Genomic DNA, 24,424 nt, shown 5'->3' on the forward strand with positions numbered 1-24,424 from the left:
TATATATATATATATATATATATACACTATTAACTGAAAATAATATAAAATATTCTTTCTAATATTATTTTATATAAAAATAAATATGAATAATTAAGGTGAATATAGTCCATTCCTTCAAAATACAAAATATTAAAGAATTAATATTATTTAAACAAAACATAGTACATTCATTTAATAAAAAAAACGGTCTGATTTGACTTCCGAGAATCACAAGTGTGAAGGGAAGTCGAAGTGAGAAATACCAGAGGATCCAAAATGATAACTGGATGCTACTCCGAATAATGCAAATTCAATGGAACTTTAAAAAAAATAATACAGTATATTCTGCGGAGTATTCAGTAAGTACTAAGCTGGTATTCTATTCCGTTGACTAGAATCTCATAGAATTGTCGAGCTCACAGGAGGTGAGGAAGGGCCTTTGGAAGACCAGTGATCAGGTTGATTAATCATTACTAGATATTAAAATGTAACCGAATATTAGTGATGAAGATTACAAATTATATTCAAATGCATATTTTGCATACTAAACACTTCAAACCAGTCTAATTCATTGGATAAATGTTTTCATGACACTCACCAAACACTTTCTATTGTTGCCATTCAAGTGCTCTCTTTATAGTAATAAACAATACAGTGCTATAGGGATTCAGAGCCCTTTTTCCAGCAACAGCTGTGACAGACTCTTTTGTGTTTTACAGGAGCCTGCCACATAATAATAGATGTCCAGTCGGCACTAAACAAGATTCAGGCTGAGCTTCCAAGGGTCCTTCTAGCTCTTTTAGCTCAAGCAATCTTCAAGACAGCCTGGGGATGTGATGTGAAGGGAAAACTGTACACCCGGAACCCCCCTTGCATGTTTCAATGCAAATGATGATGAAGACAGGATGGTTTTCTCTTCATTTTTCCTTTCTTTTCCTTTCTCATTTTTTAACAGAGATTCCTTTTTTATTATTTACCTAGATTTTTATAGCTTGTAGAGGATATACAAAATGTTTCCGCAGAGTGGCAACATAGTTGATAACATGCATTCCTTGACCGTGTCCAAAGACTTCAAAAATGTACCTAAACAAAATGTAGAAACGGACAACGGGAGATGAATCCGACACTTGGATATCATTACCACTTACATGAATTTACCGATTCGGTCCCCAGTTCTAGGTTTAGAACGAAAATGTCAAGATGTGATTGTCATTACGGGTTTGAAAAACAGCAAACTGCCTTTACTGTGTGTCTTTGGCCTTGTTGACCAAGCTGTAGCGGATTTACTTAATGCTGGGCTCCAACATAAAGAAATAAATGAACAAATCCACTACCTAGTCAGTGCGTTTTTATCTACTTTGTCTTCGTTGGACATGTTGTCTTTACATTAACCCTTTGGTCCATTTTAGGACAACAGCGTAAGCAGCAGTAATGACGCAGGATGTGGGACACAACCTATAAATAGCCATTCCTACTACTCCCATTTAACCATAAAGAACTTTTGTGCTGAAGAAAATGGACAGCATTTTAGGTCACTCTGAACGAGGCACTCAAGTGCTTTTTTTTTTCCTCTCATTCTTCATCCATCTTTTCCTAACTCTGACTTGGCTCAAAATTAAGTTTGATTAGTCTATTTGAAGGCAAGGATTGCAACCTTCTTTTAATATTGTGACGGTATGTTTTATTATCTATTTTAATGGGTTTTTTTTTTTTTAATTTTTAATTTTTCAAATTGCAATTCTGGCTCTGACTTGATTCTGATTGGTCGATCAAGCCAATTGGCTGACAGCTTGTATTTCCTAAATTGTTGTAAAAATGTCATCAGAGCACTTAAGTGTAATTACTGTAATGCTATGGCAGTGTTCGTTGTTTAATACACTGTAGTGGTGTTTTTTTTCACAGGGGAAGCTTTAATGTCATATATAGGCTTTAATGTGACCTAGGCCTATAGCCTAAACAGTAGGCTACTTTATGCCCACACATTTATTTATTATGCCAGTTGCCGTGTAATAAGAGACATAGCCATTTACATGGGGTCGAACACCGATTATCGCAAGATACAGTGATTTTGTGGTATTGGCCGGCAAAATACATGATCTCTTACATAATATGCAGTTGTGAAAGTTGATATATTCAGTTGGTACAAAGGAGTGGGTGCTGTGATCTGGACAAACCTGTCTCATCTCGCCCTCATTAATATTCTTTCTTGTATTATGTCTTGTTTTAGTAATTGACTTCAGCGCTACAAAGCGCTTCAGTGACACACACGGCACGCATAAACATGAGATCAAAATACAGTTAAATGCAAATGAATAGCTACTCAGAATGAAGATCACTTTCTCAAATGGTTGTACAATCATACAGACTGTGCCCTAGTGGCATATCACTATGAGTATAGCCTACATTTAAAAATGAACTGCAAAATAGGTTTACTTTCCTCAGAAATCATTGCCTTTTGATATAAAAATAATAATAATTGCTCAGACACCGAAAGTTGTGAAGAATTTGGAAAATTATTTTTCCCTGCATTTTTCCTCTCATTCATATTAACTCTTTTTTTTCTCTCTCTCTCTCAACAACATAGGGAAAACTGGGGTAAAATGAGCCACAAGGTAAGATGACCCCTTGTTTCTATAGGCAGCCAAACACCATAAGAATTTGAAAGCATTTTCATAAAGAGGCAATCTTTTTTATCTGTGAGGGGATTATGTCCAAAAATGTAATTATTTCCTTTCCACATGAGTTCCAGTAATGTCTGGATGATTTGGAGAAAACTATAGGGAAACTTGTAAACATCACATTACAGGTTAGTTAGACCTTCAAGCTGATAAATAAGTGAGATGATATAACATGGGAATGTTGTTTGTGGTTCATCCTCCACTTTCTGTAAAAACGAAACTTGCATGAAACTTTCACAGCCAAAAAGCTGTTTTACACTAGAATTCTTCTGTGACAAAGTTGTTTTACCCCAAGTGCTCTGGTTTGGGGAAATGCCATCTGCATTAATATTTAAAAAAAGAAGCACTTTCTGTGTTTTCCCCAAGCGTGTCTCTATACTCAATACTCTTCCCAGGGAAAGCTTCGCTCAGTGAGTATTTATTAATATTTCAGAAGCAAAACAAATAAACCTGGCACAGTTTTCATGCAGGTTTGTTTAAAAGGGGACACTCTCAGTACAGCCAAGGGCACAGAAATAATGTGAAGTAACGGATTTATCAATTATTTACATCATTTTTTTTTTTAATAGTGGAGTGGTAAGTTTGCTTTTTTGTTCATAAAGGGTAAAACAAGCTATTTTTGGTCATGCTCGTTCTACTCTCTCGATGAGTCACAACAATAAAAGAGGCTATCGGGATCCCTTAATGTAATTTAAAATCATTTTAACAGTTATATGAGAACAGAATCTGGTGCATGAATGTTATTATATGATTGCCTGGCTTTTATTCTTTTACAGATGTGAAAGTAATAAGTGCAGGTTAAAGAGAACTGATGTCATTCTGAAATTGAACTAAATAACTATGAAAATAAGGCCTAAACTAAGAGTCAAATGTTCTTTTGTTCACAGATGGCCATGCCATGGAGAATCATTTTGCGTAATACAAACCTATCTATTTGTTTTAAAATTATATCACAAGTCTGGACAAATATAACAATTGTTTTGTATCAAATGTAAGTTTACCAGGCTTAAATTCCTTAACATTGTTTGCAGTTGTTAGTTTATTTTTAAATATACATTTGCATATGTACAGCCTTTACATTTTGACATGTAGCCTTACAATAATGTGCAACAGATTATTGAACAGGGTACCTATATAGTGTTTGTCATATTTTATTAGCCTATAGGCTATATTAGTCATTCATTGTAATAAATAATGTAAATAACCTCAACCAATAAGACATTATAATATGTTGCACTTTATTTCATAGGTTGTTTGCACAAGTATTTAGAATAGGCCTACTCCATGTTCACTTCTTCTCACCTCGCTTTATTCTCATGCCATCCTTCGATTCTGCGCAAGAGGGCGCTATTAAAGTGCTCTGTGCAAGGAAATGTTGCTCTTTAAAAATGTTGGCTACTTGAAAACTAAACTATACGCTCATGTAAACATACTTCTCAACATCAACCACCAACACTTGGAGCTTTAATAGTTAACTTATATATAACCTGATTATTTACATAATGTCAAAGAAAATTAACAGAATGGCGTCGAACGGGATGGAAATAAACAGCAGTGAATTATCTTAGCCATTGGACTGTCAGTTTGAAGTACATTTTTATAGTTAACTTTTGAATTGTTGATAATATCATACCAGTTTCTATAATTTTATCAGACGTGACATAATGTGTACATGATTCTTTTATTAAATCATAGGCCTACTTATTGATGTTTTTTTTTTTTTCTTTGTGATGTTTTGCACTTGCTTTCGCTCAACAAATGATATCACTTCTCGGAAGGTAGTGGAACAAACATACAAAAATAAATAAAAAGAAAGAAAGAAACAAACTAATGGAATATTTGTTTAAAAAATTATAATTTTCGCGTTAGTTTTTCTACGTGGGGGGAAAATACAACACCTGCTCGAACATTGAAATTATCTAAGAAGAAAAAAACTTTGTTCACTTAATTGTGATAATATAAAACTAAGATAATTTCGAAATTAAAAAATAAACTGGGTGTTTTTATTGTTGTTGTCGTTGTTGTTTTAATCCATAAGGAGGAAATGTTGAAATACTTCATGACAGGAATGACCCGCCCTCGCGGTTTTTGTCCAATGGGATTAAACCTGGACTGGCTAACTGTCACGTCCCTAGATTATATCGAGTAAACTTCTTGTTCTCAAGGAAGTTTATTTTCACAGCCGTTCATGCATTTCCACCCACATCTTTTTCAGGGGGCTCAGGACTGGTGAGTCCAAACAATCAGACCTCTGACACAGAGAGACAAATAAAGATGTGCTTCACTGCATGCGGGCGCAGGTGGACCAGAGAGATTTAACCGAGAGAGAGAGAGAGAGGAGAACTCTCGACCAACACCTTGCCTTTCACCTGCTGAACCTTTTTTTATATTATAGACGTCAACAGCAGCTAAGAACTGAATTTGAAGACGAAGAAGAATAATCTGGGATAATAATACAAATATATTTTCATCAGAAGACAGATTCAAAAAGGTAAACAATGTTTTTCTTTGTTTATTTTAGATTTTATAAATTATCTTTATGGTTTAGATTTTAAAATATAATATAAATATTTAGCTATTTATAAAAGCTTCTTATACAATTATAAAACTGTTGTTGTCTCAATTAAATGAAACTAATTGTAGGGTGTTATAGACATGCAGCAGTTTCACGACGAGAAGCAATAAGAGGTTTTGTGATTTTTGCTCACTTTTTGTGTGTCTGGAGTTCATACATCATTATCTGCTTCAAAAATAACGTTACTATGGTACTATTACGTTTGAGCATTAAATTATGGTAATACCATACTTTTTTTTACCCATGTATCATGTTGTTTTTTCACTTTTATACCATAGTATCATTCTACAGTAATACCATGTTTTTTGGCCATGTCATGTGGTAGTATTTAAAAAAAAAACTTGTACTACCATGTACTTACTATGTTATATATACAATCACTTTACCATGGCACTGTTATAGTTTTTATGTAGGCTAAGACCGCAGTTTCAGCCTAAAAAAAAAAAACTTTTTTTTTGACCCTCTCACCTGTTGTTGGTCATTCAAAAGATCCATTAATGAATCATTAAATCAAACCTGTGCCGGGATGGTAAATAAGAAAGGATTCTCTTGAGGACACCTGATCCTTACAACTGTATGTGCCTGCGTAGGCACCCCCTCTCAGACACTGAAGCTCTTGTGTTTTTCTTTCCAAACCTCTCTTTTTTTACCTCAGGCCTTTATTACCATGGTAACCATGCGCAGACAGAGTGCAGCCTTGACTTTTTGCTATAACAAAGGAGAGAAGTTGGGGGAGGCTGGGTAGTAGGTGAACACATAGTAACCAGGCAAACAAAATGGCTTATCTAGGCCTTTGCCAAGTTCTGAAAGTGTTGTTTGCATTCTTCTGTTGTTTTCCACACTACAGTAGATACTAAGACAGAAGACTTTTAAAGGAGTAGTTTACCCAAAAATGAAAGTTCTGTTATTAATTGCTCACCCTCATGTTGTTCCAAACCCGTAAGACTTTCGTTCATCTTCGAAACACAAATGAAGATCTTTTTGATGAAATCTGAGAGATTTCTGTCCCTTCATTGACAGCTACACAACTGACACTTCAAAGCTTCAAAATGTTCTAAAAAAAATATAAAATCTGCTCATGTTATAAAGTGATCGAGTCTCTTGAGAAATTGTGGACTAAACCACTCAATTCATATGGTTTAACAACCTCTTTATGAACTTTATAACGTGTCAGTTGCGTAGCTGTCAATGGAGGGACAGAAATCCCTCAGATTTCATTAAAAAGATCTTCATTTGTGTTTCGAAGATGAAGATGAACGAAAGTCTTACGGGTTTGGAACGACATGAGGGTGAGTAATTAACAACAGAACTTTCAATTTTGGGTGAACTAACCATTTAAATAAATTATAAATATATTATATTGAAGTCAGTAAAATCATGACATTACAATTTATAACATAAGGCATTATACATTTAGAAAACAATACAAGGACTTTCATATCACATCTACAAATAAAACAAAAGGTAGGCTATAGCAAGAATTTGTTGTTATATTAAACCTTGAGTATTTGAGTAAGAGTATTTTTTCGAACGCAAAATATCTCACAGTAGATTGCGCTGTATTTAATTAGAAACATGTATCTATCTATGGTAACATGAAACTACAACTAACATTTGACCATAATGTAGCCTAATATAACCTCCGAATTAGACATATTGTAAGTCCTGTTTTGTCTAGTTTTGCCCCGTTTGTGACCTCATCCCTAGACCATATGATCTGAAATGAAACAAACGGGATATTTGGCAGGAATTGAAATCTGTGCATTTCAAAGTCAGTGCTGGACAATGGTTGAGATTGAGTTGATCTCCCACGGTCGGGCCTGTAAACAGTGGCTTTGTGTGGACAGACTCTGATCCCTGGTGCCGATGTCTCCACTCTACTCTCTGTTGTTACCTCACACTGATAAACAGCACAGTTATTTCAGCACAGTGATTTCACGGCTTGTGGTTTTGGGTAACGTCATTTTGGCCTGTCCATTAATTGATGTCACTGACGACGTGCTGACCAAAGACATTTAAAGGGACAGGTCACCTATAAATGATAATTCTGTCATTGTTTACTCACGCTCGTTTTGTTTCAAACCTGTATGCGGTTATTTGTCATTTTTTCCAGAGTACACAATAGGATAATTACTGTCCAGAGTGACCATGTCTGTCATTTCTGTCAAAAAATAATAAGAATTATATTCAGCATTAATTTGATCAATGTTATAAAACATTTGTCAAATAAATTGTTCTTTTGAACTTCTGAACAGCACAAATGTTTTAACAAGAAATGTTTCTTGAGCAAATCAGCATATCAGAATGATTTCTGAAGGATCATGTGACCCTGAAGTAATGATGCTGAAAATTCAGCTTTGCATCACAGGAATAAATTACATTTTAATATATATTTAAATATAAAACAGTTATTTTAAATTGTAATAACATTTAATAATATTGCAATTTTTACTGTATTATTGGTCAAATAAATGCAGCCTTGGTGAGCATTAAAAAAAAAAAAAAAAAAAAATTTTTTAAATTATACTGGCCCCAAACTTTAATACATTCTTGTGTAATGTAACTTCATATAATTTATAAAGTTGTCAGATATAATAATTTTTTTTTTTTTTTTTTTTTTTTTTTTTCTATTACATTTTTAAGGAGTTTCCATGGATTCTTTTCAGTTAATAATTACTTAAATTTCAATCTGTTCTTTACACAAAGCTATTGTATGCCTTAGACTGGAATATAGTGTATTGTTTGAATTGGGCCTTTTATGGTGTTTTTTTGTCTTCTTTATTGTCTTAAACAGTAAATGAATAACCTAATATTAATTTAATCAATGATTTCTGCAAGCAAACAGAAAATCTGAAAATCTGTTTGCTTGCAATACCTGAGTGATGCTATTCATATTGACACATTCAATTGCTTCTTTTAGCAAGTCATTGGTCATCATTGAGAGATGTTTGAGAAACAACCCTACGATAGTCCCCCGATGTACACTCCTCCTTCCAATGGCTTTGGACCACCGGGTAGCTTCCATGACCCACGGAGTGAATTTGATCCCTACCCTCCACCCCCAGGATCCTACTATATTGGCGAGGAGGTACCACAGCATTTCTACAAGTGGTTCTCTCCTCCGGGAATTGTAAAGATTATGATAGGGACGGTTATAATCCTCTGTCTAGGAATCTTCGCCTGCGTGGCCTCGACTCTGGTTTGGGACATGCAGTACGGATTAGGTTACGGATCTGGATATTCTGGATATGGAGGTGGGTACGGATACGGAAGCTACGGATATGGAAGTGGTGGATATGGAAGTGGTGGATATGGTTACGGAAGCTACAATTCTTACCCGACCCCTTACTCGGCAAAGACCAGCATGATCGCCGTCGCTGCCATAAACTTCATCATCGCTTTGGGATTCTTTGCAGCCAGCTTCTCCAAAACGAACACGTTCCGCAGCAGGAAGTTCTATCTGGTGGTTCTTATTGTCAGTTCCATAATGGCAGTGATTCAGGGCATTATAAACATTGTGTACATTGTAGGAGTGAACCCAATGGCCCAAAGCTCCACCAGCTCGTACTACAACCCCATGATTATGATGTGTCAGAACCTCTACGGAAGCAGTGTGACAGGAATGGGGGCCGGCTTTCCTGTCTATAACCAGTACTTGTACCACTACTGCTACGTGGACCCTCAGGAGGTACCATTTACAGTTACAGGATGTTTGGAAATGTCTTTATTTAAGTTGTGTTTTCTTTATAGTCTACATTCAAAGGATTACAAAAGACCATAACTTGTCTCTTATTGTGTAAAATCTGACAGGAAGTGCATGTACACCTACAATGGAAGCCTGATCAAACCCTAACATTGCATTTTGAAGTGCAATCTGTAGTACACTAAAAAAAAAAATCTTTTTCACACTTCGAAGTTTCAGTCTTTCTACTTCAATGCTACTTGCCGATTCTTTGTAATTAATTGTGAAATTTCCTTGCAATTTGTGAAAAGTGCATCTACGTTTTTTTTTTTTTTCTCAGTCTATTTAGGTTGATTTAGTGATGTTAAATAGTATATCTGTTATCATTCACTCACCCTCATGTCGTTCCAAACCCATAAGCCTTTCGTTCATCTTCAAAACAGAAATGAAGATATTTTTAATGAAACCTGCCAGATTTGAAAGTCCATGTGAACAAATCTGTCTCTGACGAAAGAAATCCATATTTCGAGCACTTTAATCCAAGTTAATCCAAGAGATACGATCACTTTATATGATGAGAAGTTAATTTAGGCTTTTATTCACATATAAACATTGATCAACGCACATACATAGAGCACATCAAATATGGTAAATGGAAGATCAAACTTGCTTAATTGTTTGCGAAATGAAAGTATAATGGATTTGGAATGACATTGGTGAGTAATTGATGACATTTTTTTTTTTTTTTTGTGAACTATCCTTTAATGATACAAAATGGAATAGATAGAATTAATTAAATAAATAAATAGATTTATATAGAGTAAATAGATTCAATTCATTTTGTTGTTTAATTTAAGCAAATTTTTTCAGTGTATTTTGCAAGTATATAACCATAAATAAAAGTAGTCTTTCCTCAAAACAACTATTTTGATACCTCAAATAAATAAAATGTACATTTTAATGGAAAATCCAAATGCTTTAAAAATATTAATTGGGCTTCTATTGTGAGTGCATTACTGTAAACACTATTTCTGTTCATTTTTGCAAGCTAAGAAACTAATTTATTCAGCGATATTCAATTTATTCAATAATTGTGTATAATATGTAGTTGTTAATAACCCAGAACTATTATTTTAATATAGAATATTTAATTATAAGAGGGAGATGATTATAAAGATAATACTTGTAGTATACTAAATTATTATGATAACACTTTACAATAAGGTTTCATTAGTTAACATTAGTTAACATGAACTAATAATGAACAGCACTTCTACAGAATGTATTAATCTTTGTTAAAGTTAATTTCAACATTTACTAATAACATTATTAAAATCAAAAGTTGTATTTTAACATTAGCTAATGCACTGTGAACTAACATGAACAAACAATGATCAACTGTATTTTTATTAACTAACGTTAACAAAGATGAACAAATTCAGTAACAAATGTATTGCTCATGGTTAGTTCATGTTAGTTAATGCATTGACTTATGTTAACAAATGAAACATTATTGTAAAGTGTTACCATTATTTTAGCTTAGTATGATAAAAAACATTTCTGTATGCATTGGACTTAACGATACAATTTCATCTTTCTCAGGCAGTTGCAATGGTTTGTGGGTTCATGGTTGTGGTGGCACTGGCTGTGGCAGCCTTCTTCTCCTATAGAACCAGAAGTAAAATCTGGCACTACGGGAAGCCAAACATCTACTGGGACCGACCACTGATGGGAGGAACCGAGGGCAGAGATGTGGAGGATTGGGTGAGTTTCCATATTACCACTTAGTCTTCTAGGCTGAGACGTGCTGCATGAACGAAGAATCACATGGTCACTAATTAAATGGCACACCCAGATCAAAGTGGCATGAAGTGTCTTGCCTAAGCTGATGAAAATGAAAGGCTAGTGTCAGGCTTATTGCTAGTCTCTAAACTTAAAGCAAACAGTATCCAATACATTTCAATATGCAAGTTAAAGGCTCCAGCATCCCTGTGACCATACATAGGACAAGCGGTTTAATTCTGCTAAATTGTTTGTGATAGTCAATCAAGACCTTTTGTTTAGGTATGGGAGTGGTTTAAAGGCTTCAAAACACCTTTAATAGTTTCAGTGGCCTGTGCGACACTGGTGATAATTCAGTCACGAGGTTGAATGAATCGCTGATACGGTCTGTTTGTTAACGGCCAGCCTAGTTTCGCTGTGATTGATCATTAACCAAACTGAAAGAGTCGAGTAGCTTTTAACTTCTTGGGACTGTGAACTGTTAAAAAGTTGTAATACCCAGACGGTTTGGAAGCATACTTGAATTAGCATATTTGTTTGCAATTCATTGAATAAATGAAATGTTGAAGTATACACATATTTATTAGAAGTATTTTTAATGGCCAATATTGTTTGAGATATTTAAAGAGTGTGGCCGTTTCAAATTAAAAATATATTTCGTTTAAACCTTGAAATTCCAAAATACATTCCAAAATATACTTCAAGGAGTAGCAGGAACATACATTTACAATCTTAAAATACATTTTGGGTAAATGCAATCTATCTAGATTGCAAACATATTTGTAATATTTAAAATGGATAAAAAATCATAGATGTAAAGTAGCTAAAACTTAACAAAAACAGATTTATTCATGTACATATTTTTGCCATTTTTTTCTGTCAAAGATTTCTGAAATTGGATGAATACTCGTTTACATTGTAAGTCCTGTAACTAACAAAACTGTTATTCAGCTATGCGAGACTTGTTATCATCTAATGCTGATTATTTTAAAAATAGCAAAATATATCATACTAGCCAGAATATAGTTGTCACACTGTGGTTTCCTCAGTAACAGACTGAAGACTCTGATTATAGATACAAACTCAAACTTTAATAATAGTGATCTGGAGCAAGCTGACAGGCAGGGGAAACACACATACACGCAACGGAGATCGGACAAAGACTGAAAGAAGGGGTGCATATTAAATAGCAAGCAGAAACGAGATAACTAATCATACACAGCTGGGACAAATTAACTCATAATGAAAGTAACCGTAGAAACAAAGGTGGGAAAAGGACAAAGGAAAACAGGAACCAGTCAAAACACAAACTGAAACTCCCAAACATGAATTGACACGTGACAATAGTAACGTATGTTTGCTTTGTATCTACGATTTTATTTGTGTTACAGAACAGTGTTTCAGTGATACAGTACATTTTGTGTTGTGTAAAATAACATGAGTCATGTTTTGTTATGTGTGCATCACACGTTAGCATTGCATTACTCATTGTGACTCTTGAAAAAGAGGAGCAATTCAAGCAATAAAGGTTATTAAATAAGGTTATTTTACTTTAATTTAATTGTTATCAAATTAAATATCATCATAGCGAAGAAAAATAACAAATGAGATCTTAAAAAGGACCTATTATGCTTTCTTACATTTTCATCTTTCTTTAGTGTATAATGTTGCTGTTTGAAGAATGTCTGCAACGTTACAAAGCACAATGTCACTCCTAAGGGAGTTATTCTCTACATCAGTAAGCACTGTGTCTGAACTCCCTGAAACACCTCGATTGCAGTCTTGAGTTTTCTTCCGGGAACGTACACATCACAATATTCCTCAATTAAATAATTCCCATCTAAGGCATGCACAGGTTGAGTTGCGATAGTGGTGTGCCGAAACTCACAGTTATGGCAAGGGCCAAGGGGCGGAACATTTCAGAAAAACATTCGAAGCGGTTGACCAATCACAACACACTGGTCCAGCCGACCAATCAGAGCACAATGTGCTTTCCGAAAGTCAGGTTTTCATAGAGACAGGAAATAAACAGGGATGCATTACCCAAAAGCATTGTAAGCTTAAGGGTACATTTACACAACACTGTTTTCAACTAAAAACGGAAAACTTTTAATGCATTATGGGCGTTCACAACAACAGCGTTTTGGGGGCCTGAAAATGCACAATTTTGAAAACGACATTCAAAGTGCAAGTTTTTGATAACGATTCCGATCGTTATTGTCTTCGTGTAAAACGCAAATGTATGAAAGCGGTGACGTCATGCGCATCACGTGTTCAGTCTATAGGTGTGTAGTGTTTCTTTACAAAGTGACATCGCCAACTACTGGCCTGGCATGAATAATACAGGGGATTTAGTCGTTTTCGCTGATTTGTGTGAAAAGGGATTGTTTTGACAACCTTGTCATCCTTTGCTGAAAACGAAAAAAAAAAAACTCTTCGCTTTTAGTACATCGTTGTTGTGTAAACATACCCTAAGTAGATAGTAGAATCTTTGTCACCCTTCGATCAACTTGGCTCATGATGCTTTTGACAAACACAGCCCAGATGAAGCAACGTCAAATATAACATTTAAAGGGATACTCACTTTTTTTGGAAATAGGCTCATTTTACAACTCCCCCAGAGTTAAACAGTTGAGTTTTGCAGTTTTCGAATCCATTCAGCCGAACTCCGGGTCTGGCAGTACCACTTATAGCATAGCTTAGCATAGATCATTGAATCGGACAAGACCATTAGCATCTCTCTCAAAAAAATGACCAAAGAGTTTAGATATTTTTCCTATTTAAAACTTGACTCTTCTGTAGTTACATCGTGTACTAAGACCGACGGAAAATGAAAAGTTGCGATTTTCTAGGCTGATATGGCTAGGAACTATACTCTCATTCCTGCGTAATAATCAAGAAACGTTGCTGCCGTACCATGAGTGCAGCAGGCGTAATGATATGACGCAGCGCCTGAAAATAGTCCCCAGCTCTGTAACTTCCAACGTGACCGGGACTAAGTGTGTCTAACCTATTAGACCTATTTTCAGGTGCTGCGTCATATCATTACGCCTACTGCACTCATGGTACGGCAGCAACGTTTCCTGATTATTACGCAAGAATGAGAGTATAGTTCCTAGCCATATCAGCCTAGAAAATCGCAACTTTACATTTTCCGCCGGTCTTAGTACACAGAAGAGTCAAGTTTTAAATAGGAAAAATATCGAAACTCTTTGGTAATTTTTTTGAGAGAGATGCTAATGGTCCTGTCCGATTCAATGATCTATGCTAAGCTATGCTAAAAGTGGTACTGCCAGACCCGGAGATCGGCTGAATGGATTCGAAAACGGTAAAACTCAACTGTTTAACTCTGGGGGAGTTGTAAAATGAGTCTATTTCCAAAAAAAAGTGGAGTATCCCTTTAAGCATGAAAACCTTTTCTAGGAGACCCCAAAAGGGCGTAATGTGGCATCTTTAATTGTTTTTCCTTGACAGATTAAATGGAGAGCTAATGGCTCCTCAGATTGTCTCTCGAGACCCTAGAAAAATGTGCCTCCTTTAGCATTTCAGAAGAGATCACACTGTGCTCACTGCTCAGATTTACCAAGATACCAAAGTCTGCAATAAAAAGTCTGAGATCTCAGTATGAATTTAAACTTTTCTCATTACATTTCCAAAACCATCCATAATTCTAAAGCTCTATACTCTTAACGCAGGCTAAAATGGCCTCATTTGTTTCTATTTTTCTTATTATTGTTTGAATTTTAGGAGAAATGTCTAAGACAAAGTTGCTACGCGCTATAACTGAAAATCCTCCTGAGCTATAAATGAGCAACTTCTAAGCAATAAATCTTTCGTCCAGTCTGCAGGTTGTTAATGAACCTGTACCTGCTAGCAGAGGCTCCGTTCCAAGTCCATTGGAAACATAATTACTACCATCATGAGACTGGTCTCCCTCTCTCTCTGCCCTGGTGCTTTCAGTAGATCTATCAGATCTGACAGCGTTCCACACACTCCCTTTGAATACCTTTCTCTCCTTGCCTTTCTATCTCTCCTTCACTTTTTTTCTGGTGCGAAAGGAGGTCACGAGCATGAAACGACCCTCTTTTTTTCTCAAGCATTCTTTCCCTGCTTATGTAGCGTGATCACGGATCAGTGGTTGCAGCAGCTCATGCAGGGAAAGCATTGTTGGAATTCCTGGATGACTTGGGCTCTTCTATACAGTGGCTTTTCCCATTCTCCCCAGCTGCAAGGAAACGCTCCTCCACCCTCTTTCCTGCTGTGTCCTCCCTCCGAACACACACAAACATACATTCACATACAACCTCTCCAGAACAAGACAAACAATCCCTCCGACACATACACCTGCTTTCATTGTTATAGCAGTGTACTGCTCTGAAAAGTTTTTCCTTATATTCACTCCTTTTTACGCCTTTGTATTTTAGAAGCAAATATTATAAATAAGGACTTTTTTTTGACACTCATATTGTACCAGAAGTCATACCTATTGGCATTGTGTGTTTGTCACAAAACGCACATGTCGAGAACATCCTCTGAAATCAAACTTAAACAGGAAGCACTTTTGCTTCTTATTCGCTGCGGACTTTCCTGTACGTTAGCAGAAGGAAAATAAAGTCTAAACAATGGATCCGACCAAAATGGTTTCTGTGTTTGTATAATGTTTTGCACAGGAATCAGTTTTAAAAAACTGCATTCAAGACAGATTTATGATTTAATAATTGAGTTTTACACTATAGCAATATACATAACATCATTATAGGTAGGCATACGCTTATACAAATAAAACTGATCTTTATTTATTTATTTTAAGTAACTTTTCCATACAGATTTTTAACAGAAAAGACGCATTAAATTGATCAAAAGTGACAGTAAAGACATTGTTACAAAAGATTTCTATTTCAAATGCTTTTCTTTTGAACTTTATACATCAAAGAATCAAAAAAAAAAAAATGCATCGTTTTCCACAAAAATATTAAGCAGCACACCTGTTTTCAACATTGATAATAATACGAAATCAGCATATTAGAATGATTTCTGAAGGATCATGTGACACTGAATACTTCTGAATTCATCTCCTAAAACTGATCTTTATTTATTTTATTTAGCCACTTTGGATAAGAGCATCTGCTAAATGACCTTTTATGTAGAAATAGTCATGTTAATCTTAACAATCTTAATGTTGAAAAACACTGACCTTTTCCCTGTCATTATCTGAAAAAAATGTCGCTTCCTGGTTTTACGCACGTCAGACTCTCTGTTCATAAATGTATCTAAGTTTGTAGACTTTGTACTAAACAGGAAGTTTGTTCCTTTTTCAGGTCAACCGTGTACAGGATGGACAGAGCGTGCAGGAGGCGTCCATTGTGTTTTCAGAGAAGATGGCTCCTGTTCTGGTTTCTGCCCCCAGTGTCGGCTCCATCCCCCTAAAGACTGGCAGCGTCTTTAGCTCTGAGACCCACAATATTATCGGGTGAGTGATCCGGGCCGGCCCTGGCCTAGCTGGAGAATTTAATGCTGAGCTCCATGTAAACAGGCAATATTGCATGACCTTGCTAAGGAAATTGTGCCGCTAACTTTATTGCTTAACCCTTAAACAGGCAATGTGTACCACAGGATACATACTATTTATTCTCTTGGAGGAGGCATGAGAAAGAATCTTTCATCCAGTCCTGTTATAATTTTTATAGTTTGTTTGGAGCATGTGGCTCACATGAATTGCTTCATATCATTTCTCGTTTTATCAATTTGACCTTAAGCCAACACGCTCGCCCATAGTTCTGGACATTCTGACTTTGTAGAAAATAGGCATATATTAATCTTTCTTAAGCAAAAAATGCAAAACAACTGCTAATATTAATTGTGAATTATCCACAGTATTGACAATGAGTGGTGTCTCATGATAAACTCGGCCCCCTGTACAGGTAATTGTATTATTGCCAGGGGTGCACATAACTTTTTTTGGTCTGGTTCTCAAGGCAACACCTGCATGCTGCTTGGCACTCACACTTTACTCGGCACACTTATCCTACAAGCTGTCTTTCCTCTTGACTGCTCTCCTCTTTTCTATCTTCTTTTCTCTCGGACATGGTAGATGATGTCTTCAGGATTACTTCGAAAATTATATGTTGCGTCATCAATTACATTATATACTAAACATACAAGAAATGTGTATACCGTAATTTTAGGATTCTTAGACATGTCATACATGCAGTATATTTAGCATATTACATATTTTTTTGCATCAAATAAATCATAGATTTTTACTTTTTTATACCCTAATAGGGCAAGATATCCTGGGAGATACATCTCATAAAATCCAAACTATGTCAAACATTTCAAAAAGTCCAGATGATATGAAAAAGTGACATGAAATGATATATTTGCTGATCATTTTCCACTCTTGCCTGTTTAAAGGTTAAAGTCATTTGAAATTGCATCCCAGTTTTTCATACACTACTGATCAAATGTGTGGGTTTTAAAAAAAAATATATATTTTTTTTTAAACAAGTCTCATGGTCACCGGGGCTCAATTTATTAGATAAGATAATGTTATTAGAATTTAGCTGAATTTTCAGCATCATTACTCCAGTCTTCAGTGTCACGTGATCCTTCAGAAATCATTCTAATATGCTGATTTGCTGCTCAAGAGCCCAAACTTTGGAACGATAGTGTACAGTTACTACCGATTAAAACTAGCCTGTGCTGTGGTATTTTTTTTTTTTGACTTTTTTTGTGACCTTTGCTAGATGAAGTTAGGTCAGCAGTGCTATTGTGCTTTTAAATTAGTTATCTGCTCCATTAGTCTGGCTAATGGTCTGGGCCATTAGTTTCATGAAGTCAGGTTAGATTACACCAGATTTGACGTGTCTTGGCCTGAGATCAAACTAGCTGCATTTTTTTAATCAGATGTTCTTTCATTATAATTTGTTTTTAAATTAAGTCTCTCCCTCCATGTGTGCCTCTGTCTTTCTCTGCGTGGCTCTATGAGCTTTGATGGTATTGATTCAATATAAATGAATGAATTCATATCCTTTTTCTATAGACAGTCCCTGTTAAGATTTAACAAACAGACAATGTCTCTGTAAAAGATGATTGGCTCTTTAAATAGTCAACATTTATTGGAAAACAAGCAAAAAAAAATCACATTGAGGTACAATAATAAAAGCTTTTTCGCTAAATCCTGGTTTGGCTATACTTGTGAGGGCCATATTTTCTAAAATGTCCTCACGAACACCAATTTATGAGGCCATTTAAAGAATTCCTCAATATTTTAAATACTTATAAATTGAGCAAATAATATTTTACTACAATATTGCCAACAGGTTTCTGTTAATGCTCAATTTAAAAACAGGGTATAATAGCCTAAATATGTGTATAGCCTATATTTTGTTTATGAATCTTTCTCATTAATCTTGTTTCTGATATGTTTTTCCTCATTCAGTTCAATTATTTCCTCATAACTACACAGTTTTAAACCCCCTTTTTTCAGATTGTCATACAGTATTCTGAAGAATATTTTGATTCTTGCCTTGATTCTCTGTTCGGATACAGTAGTAACGTTGTTTTTTTCCTCCCACAGTTACCCTGAGCGCTCTTTCAGCCACCCATCTCACTCTACATCCCCGTCAGGAGAAGTGAGCTCCAGCCCCTCCGACCAGACCGACACCATCCGCAAACCGCCCGCCTCCAGGGGCAAGAGACGCAGGAGGAACCCTGAGCTGGACGAGTCCCAGTACGAGACTGAGTACACGACGGGAGGAGAGACGGCCAACGATTTTGATGAGGATCTATGGGCACGGTGAGGAGTTGTTGTAGGCTCAGTTTTAGTAATGCATTCCCTGGACACCGCAATGAAGTTTTTAGGAGAGAATCAACTCTGCCACGCGTGTCCACATGCTAACATAATAGACTAATTTAGGGTTTTAGGGTCAAAGGCTGTTGCAAACTTGTGCATGTTTACATGTGTTGTTTGGTTTGCTCTGATGAGTTAAAAAAAAAAAAACAGACCATGTTGGACTATGAAAGGAAAATCTCTTAGCATTTTACATTGAACAGCATTTATTGACATTTGTTAATGTAAGTTTAATGTTCATTTTAGTTCACTGATGTTAACAGATGCAACTTTTAATCTTAAAAAAATGTATTGGTGAATGTTGAGATTAACAAGAACTAAGATTACTAAATGTAGAAGTAGAAACTATTTTCATTGTTAGTTCATGTTAATAAATAAGTGTTACCCAATATAAAATACTTTTGTATTCACTGCATTATGGCTAATTTTAGCCATATTTTCTCAATAGCTTGCTTCTTTTTTTCTTTTTTTTTCACAAATGAAGAATATTGAGTTGAAAGTTTAGGTGGCCACATTACTCAGAGAGTAAATTTGCGCAATTTCAGCAAATACTGATATTTCATATTTGCAACATTTCTGCCAATGGTGGTATTTCACTTTAGCTAAATTTCTGCGAAATATGTCGCATTAGCTAAATTACGGCAAATAGTGGGATTTTATAAAAGGGAAATTTTGGCGAAAGCAGAATTTCAGAGTAGCGAATTTGGCAAATGGTGAGATTTTACATTGGCAAAATGTCTGTGATTGGTGGAATTTTACAAAAGCGAAATTTCAGCGAATGGTATTATTTCTTTGAACGTTGATATTTCACTTTAGCAAAATCTTGTCAAATAGTAGAATTGTACAAAAGCAACATTTCAGTGAATGGTCGTATTCCACATTAGCCAAATTTTGGTGAATGGTAGTATTTTACATTAGTGAAATTTTGGCGAATGGTGATACATTAGCAAAATGGCACAATTTCTCTGAGCAAGGGTAAATGTGTGTGCCTTTACTCTGTTAATGGTGGGTGTTTTTCTGCGTTGTGGCAAATAAAAGGCTGTCAGCTCAAACTCCACAGCAGTTAATCCATTAAATACCATCATTGTTGCCTTGATCAAAATGCTTAACTCTAGGTCGCTCCAAAGGGATTGTTGTTAAAAAAAAAAAAGTGTATTTGTTTATCCATTTCTTTGGACAAATGTTCATTAAATAACTACTGACCCCCTTTATCATTTTTGCATTAAAGCTGAATATACATGCTCCATAAGTGGCAGCAAGTAACATCACAACATCCATGTTCCTGTGTACTTCCATGTTAACTGCCTTCTGTTTCATTCCCAATCAGTCTGTATCCAGAGATCACGTCTGATGCCCAGCGACACGAGTATAAGAAAGAGTTTGACTCGGACCTCAGGACCTATAAGGAACTGTGTGCCGAAATGGATGACGTCAGCGATCAGCTAAACAAGCTCAGCAGAGAGCTGGACACACTTGATGAGGGAACGTCCAAGTACGAAGTGAGTGACTGAAACATTTTAGATTAAAAGTTCAACTCCCTGTTGTTCAAATACATGACTTTCCTTTTTATCTCGCGTTATAGGCTGTAGCAGAGGAATATAATCGTCTGAAAGACCTAAAACGGGTGAGTCTTGATCATAAAATTAAAGAATGACTAAACATGTGACTTGCATTCATAGTAATAGATGCTCTGCTTTTTGATGTTAATATGAGCTCTTTCCCTTATTCTCTCTGCTTAGATGCCAGATTATCAAAACAAGAAGCACCAATGTCGCAAACTGCGCCACAAGCTTTTCCATATCAAACGAATAGTTAAGATCTACGACCGCGGTCAGTAATAAGCTACAGTACCAATGCTCTCCTTTTTCCTCCTCTTGCATTTAACTAATCATGGGCGGCCATGACGAAGCCTTTAAATGACTGTGTGACCAAAGCTGCCCGAATCCTAAACTGCTGTAACATTGGCTTCACCCGGTGCTTATGATTAACCTGAGTCCTAAAGATGGTTGCCTTGGAAACGAGGACCTTTCAAAGTCTTTCCATTTCCTGGAACATGTTCTTTCACTGGAAACATCTGCTTGATTTCATATAGCCTGTAAAATGCCATAAAGCATTCAGATATTGTCATTCTGTTGTTTGTGTGTGATTTGGGTGTGGTTGCGAGTTCTAACCTCAAGGTCAGCTGATTACAGCGGTGCATGAGTTTGTTGCAAAAGAAATGTACTTTGGACAATCCTTTCCGACTGAGTAATTTGCACCTGCATTGACATCAATGCAGTCGGTTTCCTTGTGTATGACTGTAGGTGAGTTAAGTGTGCTTTATTGTGAATGCTTGTAATTGTCAATGTGTAACTGTGGGTCACTGCTTGTTTTCAAGTCAGAAACCATGAAAGTTCTCGTTTCCGAGGTGTGGCAGATATTTAAACTTGCACACCATTAAAAATATTCTCTTTTCCTTTTTTTTTTTTTTAAACAACTGACTGCCTCTGTGAAAGAAGATAATATTTGGAATTTTAAATCACAAAGCGAAACTGGAATTTTTAATTCAGTAGTGATAGTAAAAACAGTGCCAGTGGTACACTATGCAAATTTGTACAAATATGCAAGAATTCTGTTCATGTAGCTTTAGATGTTTATGATGCATTTGATTCATTTGGGGCTATTGTGATTTTCACACTATTTTTGAAACGATTAATAACTGCTTATTTCTAACTAATCAACTATCTATGCAAGATCAAATATTGAAGTTCCATTTATTTTATGTTGTTATAGACATCAAATAAGTTTTGTTCCGATGTTGTTTTTTTACCCTTTTGTATGAAAACTGAAAAGATTTAAAAGTGACCTTTATAGGGCATTCATTTTCAGCTGTTAATGAGATAATGCTTTTTTTGTTTTTCTCATGTGCATAACAGCATTTATGTTTATCTACATATTTGTTGTCCTTTCTATTTTCAATAAAATGTTGAATTTTAAGTTTGATCTGTTTTTGAAAGTATAACTAAAGCTACAGCCAGGTTATTTACAGTGTAAAGTTTTGTTTTCATTTATTAATGCAGAACAATATGAAAATATGCAATAAATAACATAAATAGCAAAGTAGAAATGTAGTAGAGGTTACATTTTTAAGGTACTATAATATATAATAATTATTTACGTAATTTAAAAAGTGTAAGATTAATTGAATATCAATGTCACACATAAGATTATGTATGTATTTATTAAATAAAGTACATTTTTCAATTTAGGACATGCGTCGAATGTGTAAGAGCAAATGGGATAAGAAATGCTAGACAACCGCGCCCTCTGCTGGATGTCTTTTAAATAGCAAGGCCCTAGTTCGGTAATGTTACGAAAATATACGAGGAGTCCTTCGGGTTCGTTCGGAAACTTTACGGAAATACACGATCGATGAACACTCCGCGACAAAAGGCTTTTGCTAAAGTACCAAAAAGACGCGAGCGCCAATTGGTCACCACGAGACACGACACACTCCAATCCTGACTGCTGAGGCGAGGCCATTCGGGATGCTCAAACATGAAATGAGCTTGTGTAGAAAAACTTTCTGAGGATATTTCGAAAGGTTACACAGAAAGGTACGTGACTTTCATCTCAGTAAAACTTCTGTCATTAGCAGCGGTGCTTCTTAATGCATTTTTATATGCGAGAACCTGCGTAAAATTATGACTGCATCTGCATTGCGCTTCTCTGAGTTTGAAGAGAATTATGACGTCTTCATTTATTTTATGCTTTTTTTTTCTTTTTTTTTTTAAGGATTAGCCTACCTACATTCTGCGTAAACATAAGAAAAGAATTAGTTTTTATATTATTTAGTTTTCTAAATGCTCTGATTAGAAAAAAAATACATGGTCGTGTTGATGAATGAGATGCCAAAATGGTTATAATAATACAAAATTATAATAAATTATGGTAACACGTTATTGTAAGGTGACAGTTACATGTAGGCTACTTATTGCAGTAACAGTAAATCATGCATAATTACAAGTAACTAACCCTAACCTTAACTCTATAGTAAGTGCACGTAGTTAATTAATAGTAAGTAAGTACAGTGTAACTACGACACCTTAAAAGAAAATGTAACCTACATTATTATAATAATTATTATATAAAAGAACACTTATTTGTATTAATAAAATGCAAATAAGTGATATTTCCCTTTTAATGACAATGAAAGTGTCTGCCTTCAGCAGCTTTTTAACCTTCATCCAACACCACACTCTCACACTCACATTACACGCAGGGTTCCTGGTTTAATTCGCTTAAAGGATCAGTGGTGTGGCTCCTTGTGTTCGTTCACGTGGTTTGTGTGTCCGAATCTGTCAAGACCTCTAATCTGGCTATTCCCGACCTGACACGTGGTGTGACACTGCCAACTCTTTGCCAGGATAAAAACAAGTGCATAAGTGGTTGTTAGAATGTTGCCAGGCAGTTTCTTGAGTGTTATAGGTGGTTACTAGGGTGTTGCTACGTGGTTTCTTGAGTGTTCTGAGTTGTTGTTGTAATAATTAAATAATTAGAAATGGCCAAATTGGACCACCCTGTATGTTGTTAGAATGACAAATAGGTTTCAGAAGTTAATTTTTAGTCTGGTCTGCTTCAGCAGTCTAACAGCGCTCGTCAATGACAAAATGATTGAGATGGCCAATCAAATCAAAGTAGGCGGGGTTTACAGTTTACGGAAGCAGAGCGTGAATTCCAGAGAACGTTCCCTGATTGATGTAGTGCATTTTTTTAGGGCACCGTGTACTGTAAATGTTCAGCTTCTTTATTAATCATGTTCATTCGCCTTAGTCAGCAGTTATAATTTATCATAAATGAATGAAAGCAAGTTAATTAGAGCCTAAATAAAACAAGTGCATACTGCACACCAGAGGAACATGATTGTTCAGAGTATAGCTGATCATTAATTAAATTGAATCAGAGTCTGGCCGAGTTGTTGTTACTGGCTCCCTAAGGATGTAAGTGCTTCTCGGTGCACCATGTAAATATACAGACTTTAAACTCCATTTATCATGTCAATTCGACAGGTAGTTAATCATAAAAAAAATGTGAGTATGCTGAAGTGGTTTCTCCTGTGTGACATTGCTTTAATGTGCCAAAACAACAAACGTTACTGTATTCGTGAAACATAATAGTGTCCATGCTTTTTTCTCAGTGTATCTTGTAAATGTACAAACTTCTTAATTTATAGGAAACCTGTTTTATTCTTCCTTCATTCTTATTGTCAAAAAAATTAAAATACAGTTAATCTGAAAAATGCATGTTACAGTGATGTCCAGAAGTCTGAACATTGACATTTTAAACCAGGAAATAAACAGTAAGTGGTACATTTTAAAGTCACCATAAAATCAAAATTCTTTTTTCGTTTTCTTTTTTTTATGGAACATTGCACTATTTATTATGGAAGCAATAAATAATAATAAAAAAAAAATGTTATTTAAACTCACAATTGTGAGATAAAAATCGCATTTACCTTTTTAATGTTTTATTTAGTGGCGGGAACAAGCTTCCATAATTTATTCTAAATGATTTATCTGTGTAAATCATAATTTATTTATTTATTTATTCATGTGCCTCATAATCTTTAATTAAAATACCTTCCCCTCCCCTCCTGCAGCGACGTCTCTTCTCTTCTCGGACGTGGTTAGTGGCATGAGGGCGGGATCAACCTGTCACTCACATGAGAGCAACCAATAGCAAACCACAAACATCCAACCATCCAATCAATTGTTTGAGAAGTCGTTTCACGCTGATATACGTCACAATAGGGAAGAAAAGACTATCACAAATTCTGTTTCATGCCAACTTTAAAACAAAGAAATATTATGACACAATACAATGAAGAAATATTT

General features: G+C 35.4%; 2 protein-coding genes across 4 annotated transcripts in view; both read left to right on the plus strand.

Annotated features, from left to right (window-relative positions):
- The first annotated feature begins 4,816 nt into the window (after positions 1–4,816).
- Positions 4,817–21,525, plus strand: LOC311278200 (occludin). Its single transcript, XM_084388856.1, has 8 exons — positions 4,817–5,151; positions 8,156–8,923; positions 10,520–10,681; positions 16,018–16,169; positions 18,279–18,497; positions 19,879–20,050; positions 20,134–20,175; positions 20,291–21,525. Exons 2-8 carry the CDS (start codon positions 8,180–8,182, stop codon positions 20,387–20,389), a joined length of 1,590 nt encoding a protein of 529 aa, XP_084244982.1. The 5' UTR covers positions 4,817–5,151; positions 8,156–8,179; the 3' UTR covers positions 20,390–21,525.
- A 472-nt stretch (positions 21,526–21,997) lies between these two features.
- LOC311278303 (uncharacterized protein) overlaps positions 21,998–24,424 on the plus strand; it is an 18,036-nt gene continuing 15,609 nt past the window's right edge. For 2 of the 3 annotated variants that reach the window (XR_014625407.1, XR_014625408.1), the window contains exon 1: positions 22,006–22,147. The gene's annotated coding sequence lies outside the window, so the exon portion shown is untranslated. Of the gene's footprint in view, positions 22,148–24,424 lie in introns of all 3 variants that reach the window. The other variant, XM_084389049.1, reaches the window with a different exon arrangement.

Source organism: Rutilus rutilus (genome assembly GCF_951802725.1).
Source record: "Rutilus rutilus genome assembly, chromosome: 19".
NCBI classification, from domain to species: Eukaryota; Metazoa; Chordata; class Actinopteri; order Cypriniformes; family Leuciscidae; genus Rutilus; species Rutilus rutilus.

Excerpts from the sequence above, each read along its gene's own strand:
- LOC311278200 (XM_084388856.1), top strand. The coding sequence starts at position 8,180 with ATGTTTGAGAAACAACCCTACGATAGTCCCCCGATGTACACTCCTCCT. Across the intron at positions 8,924-10,519 it reads GCTACGTGGACCCTCAGGAG|GCAGTTGCAATGGTTTGTGG; the intron begins GTACCATTTACA and ends CATCTTTCTCAG. Across the intron at positions 16,170-18,278 it reads GAGACCCACAATATTATCGG|TTACCCTGAGCGCTCTTTCA; the intron begins GTGAGTGATCCG and ends TTCCTCCCACAG.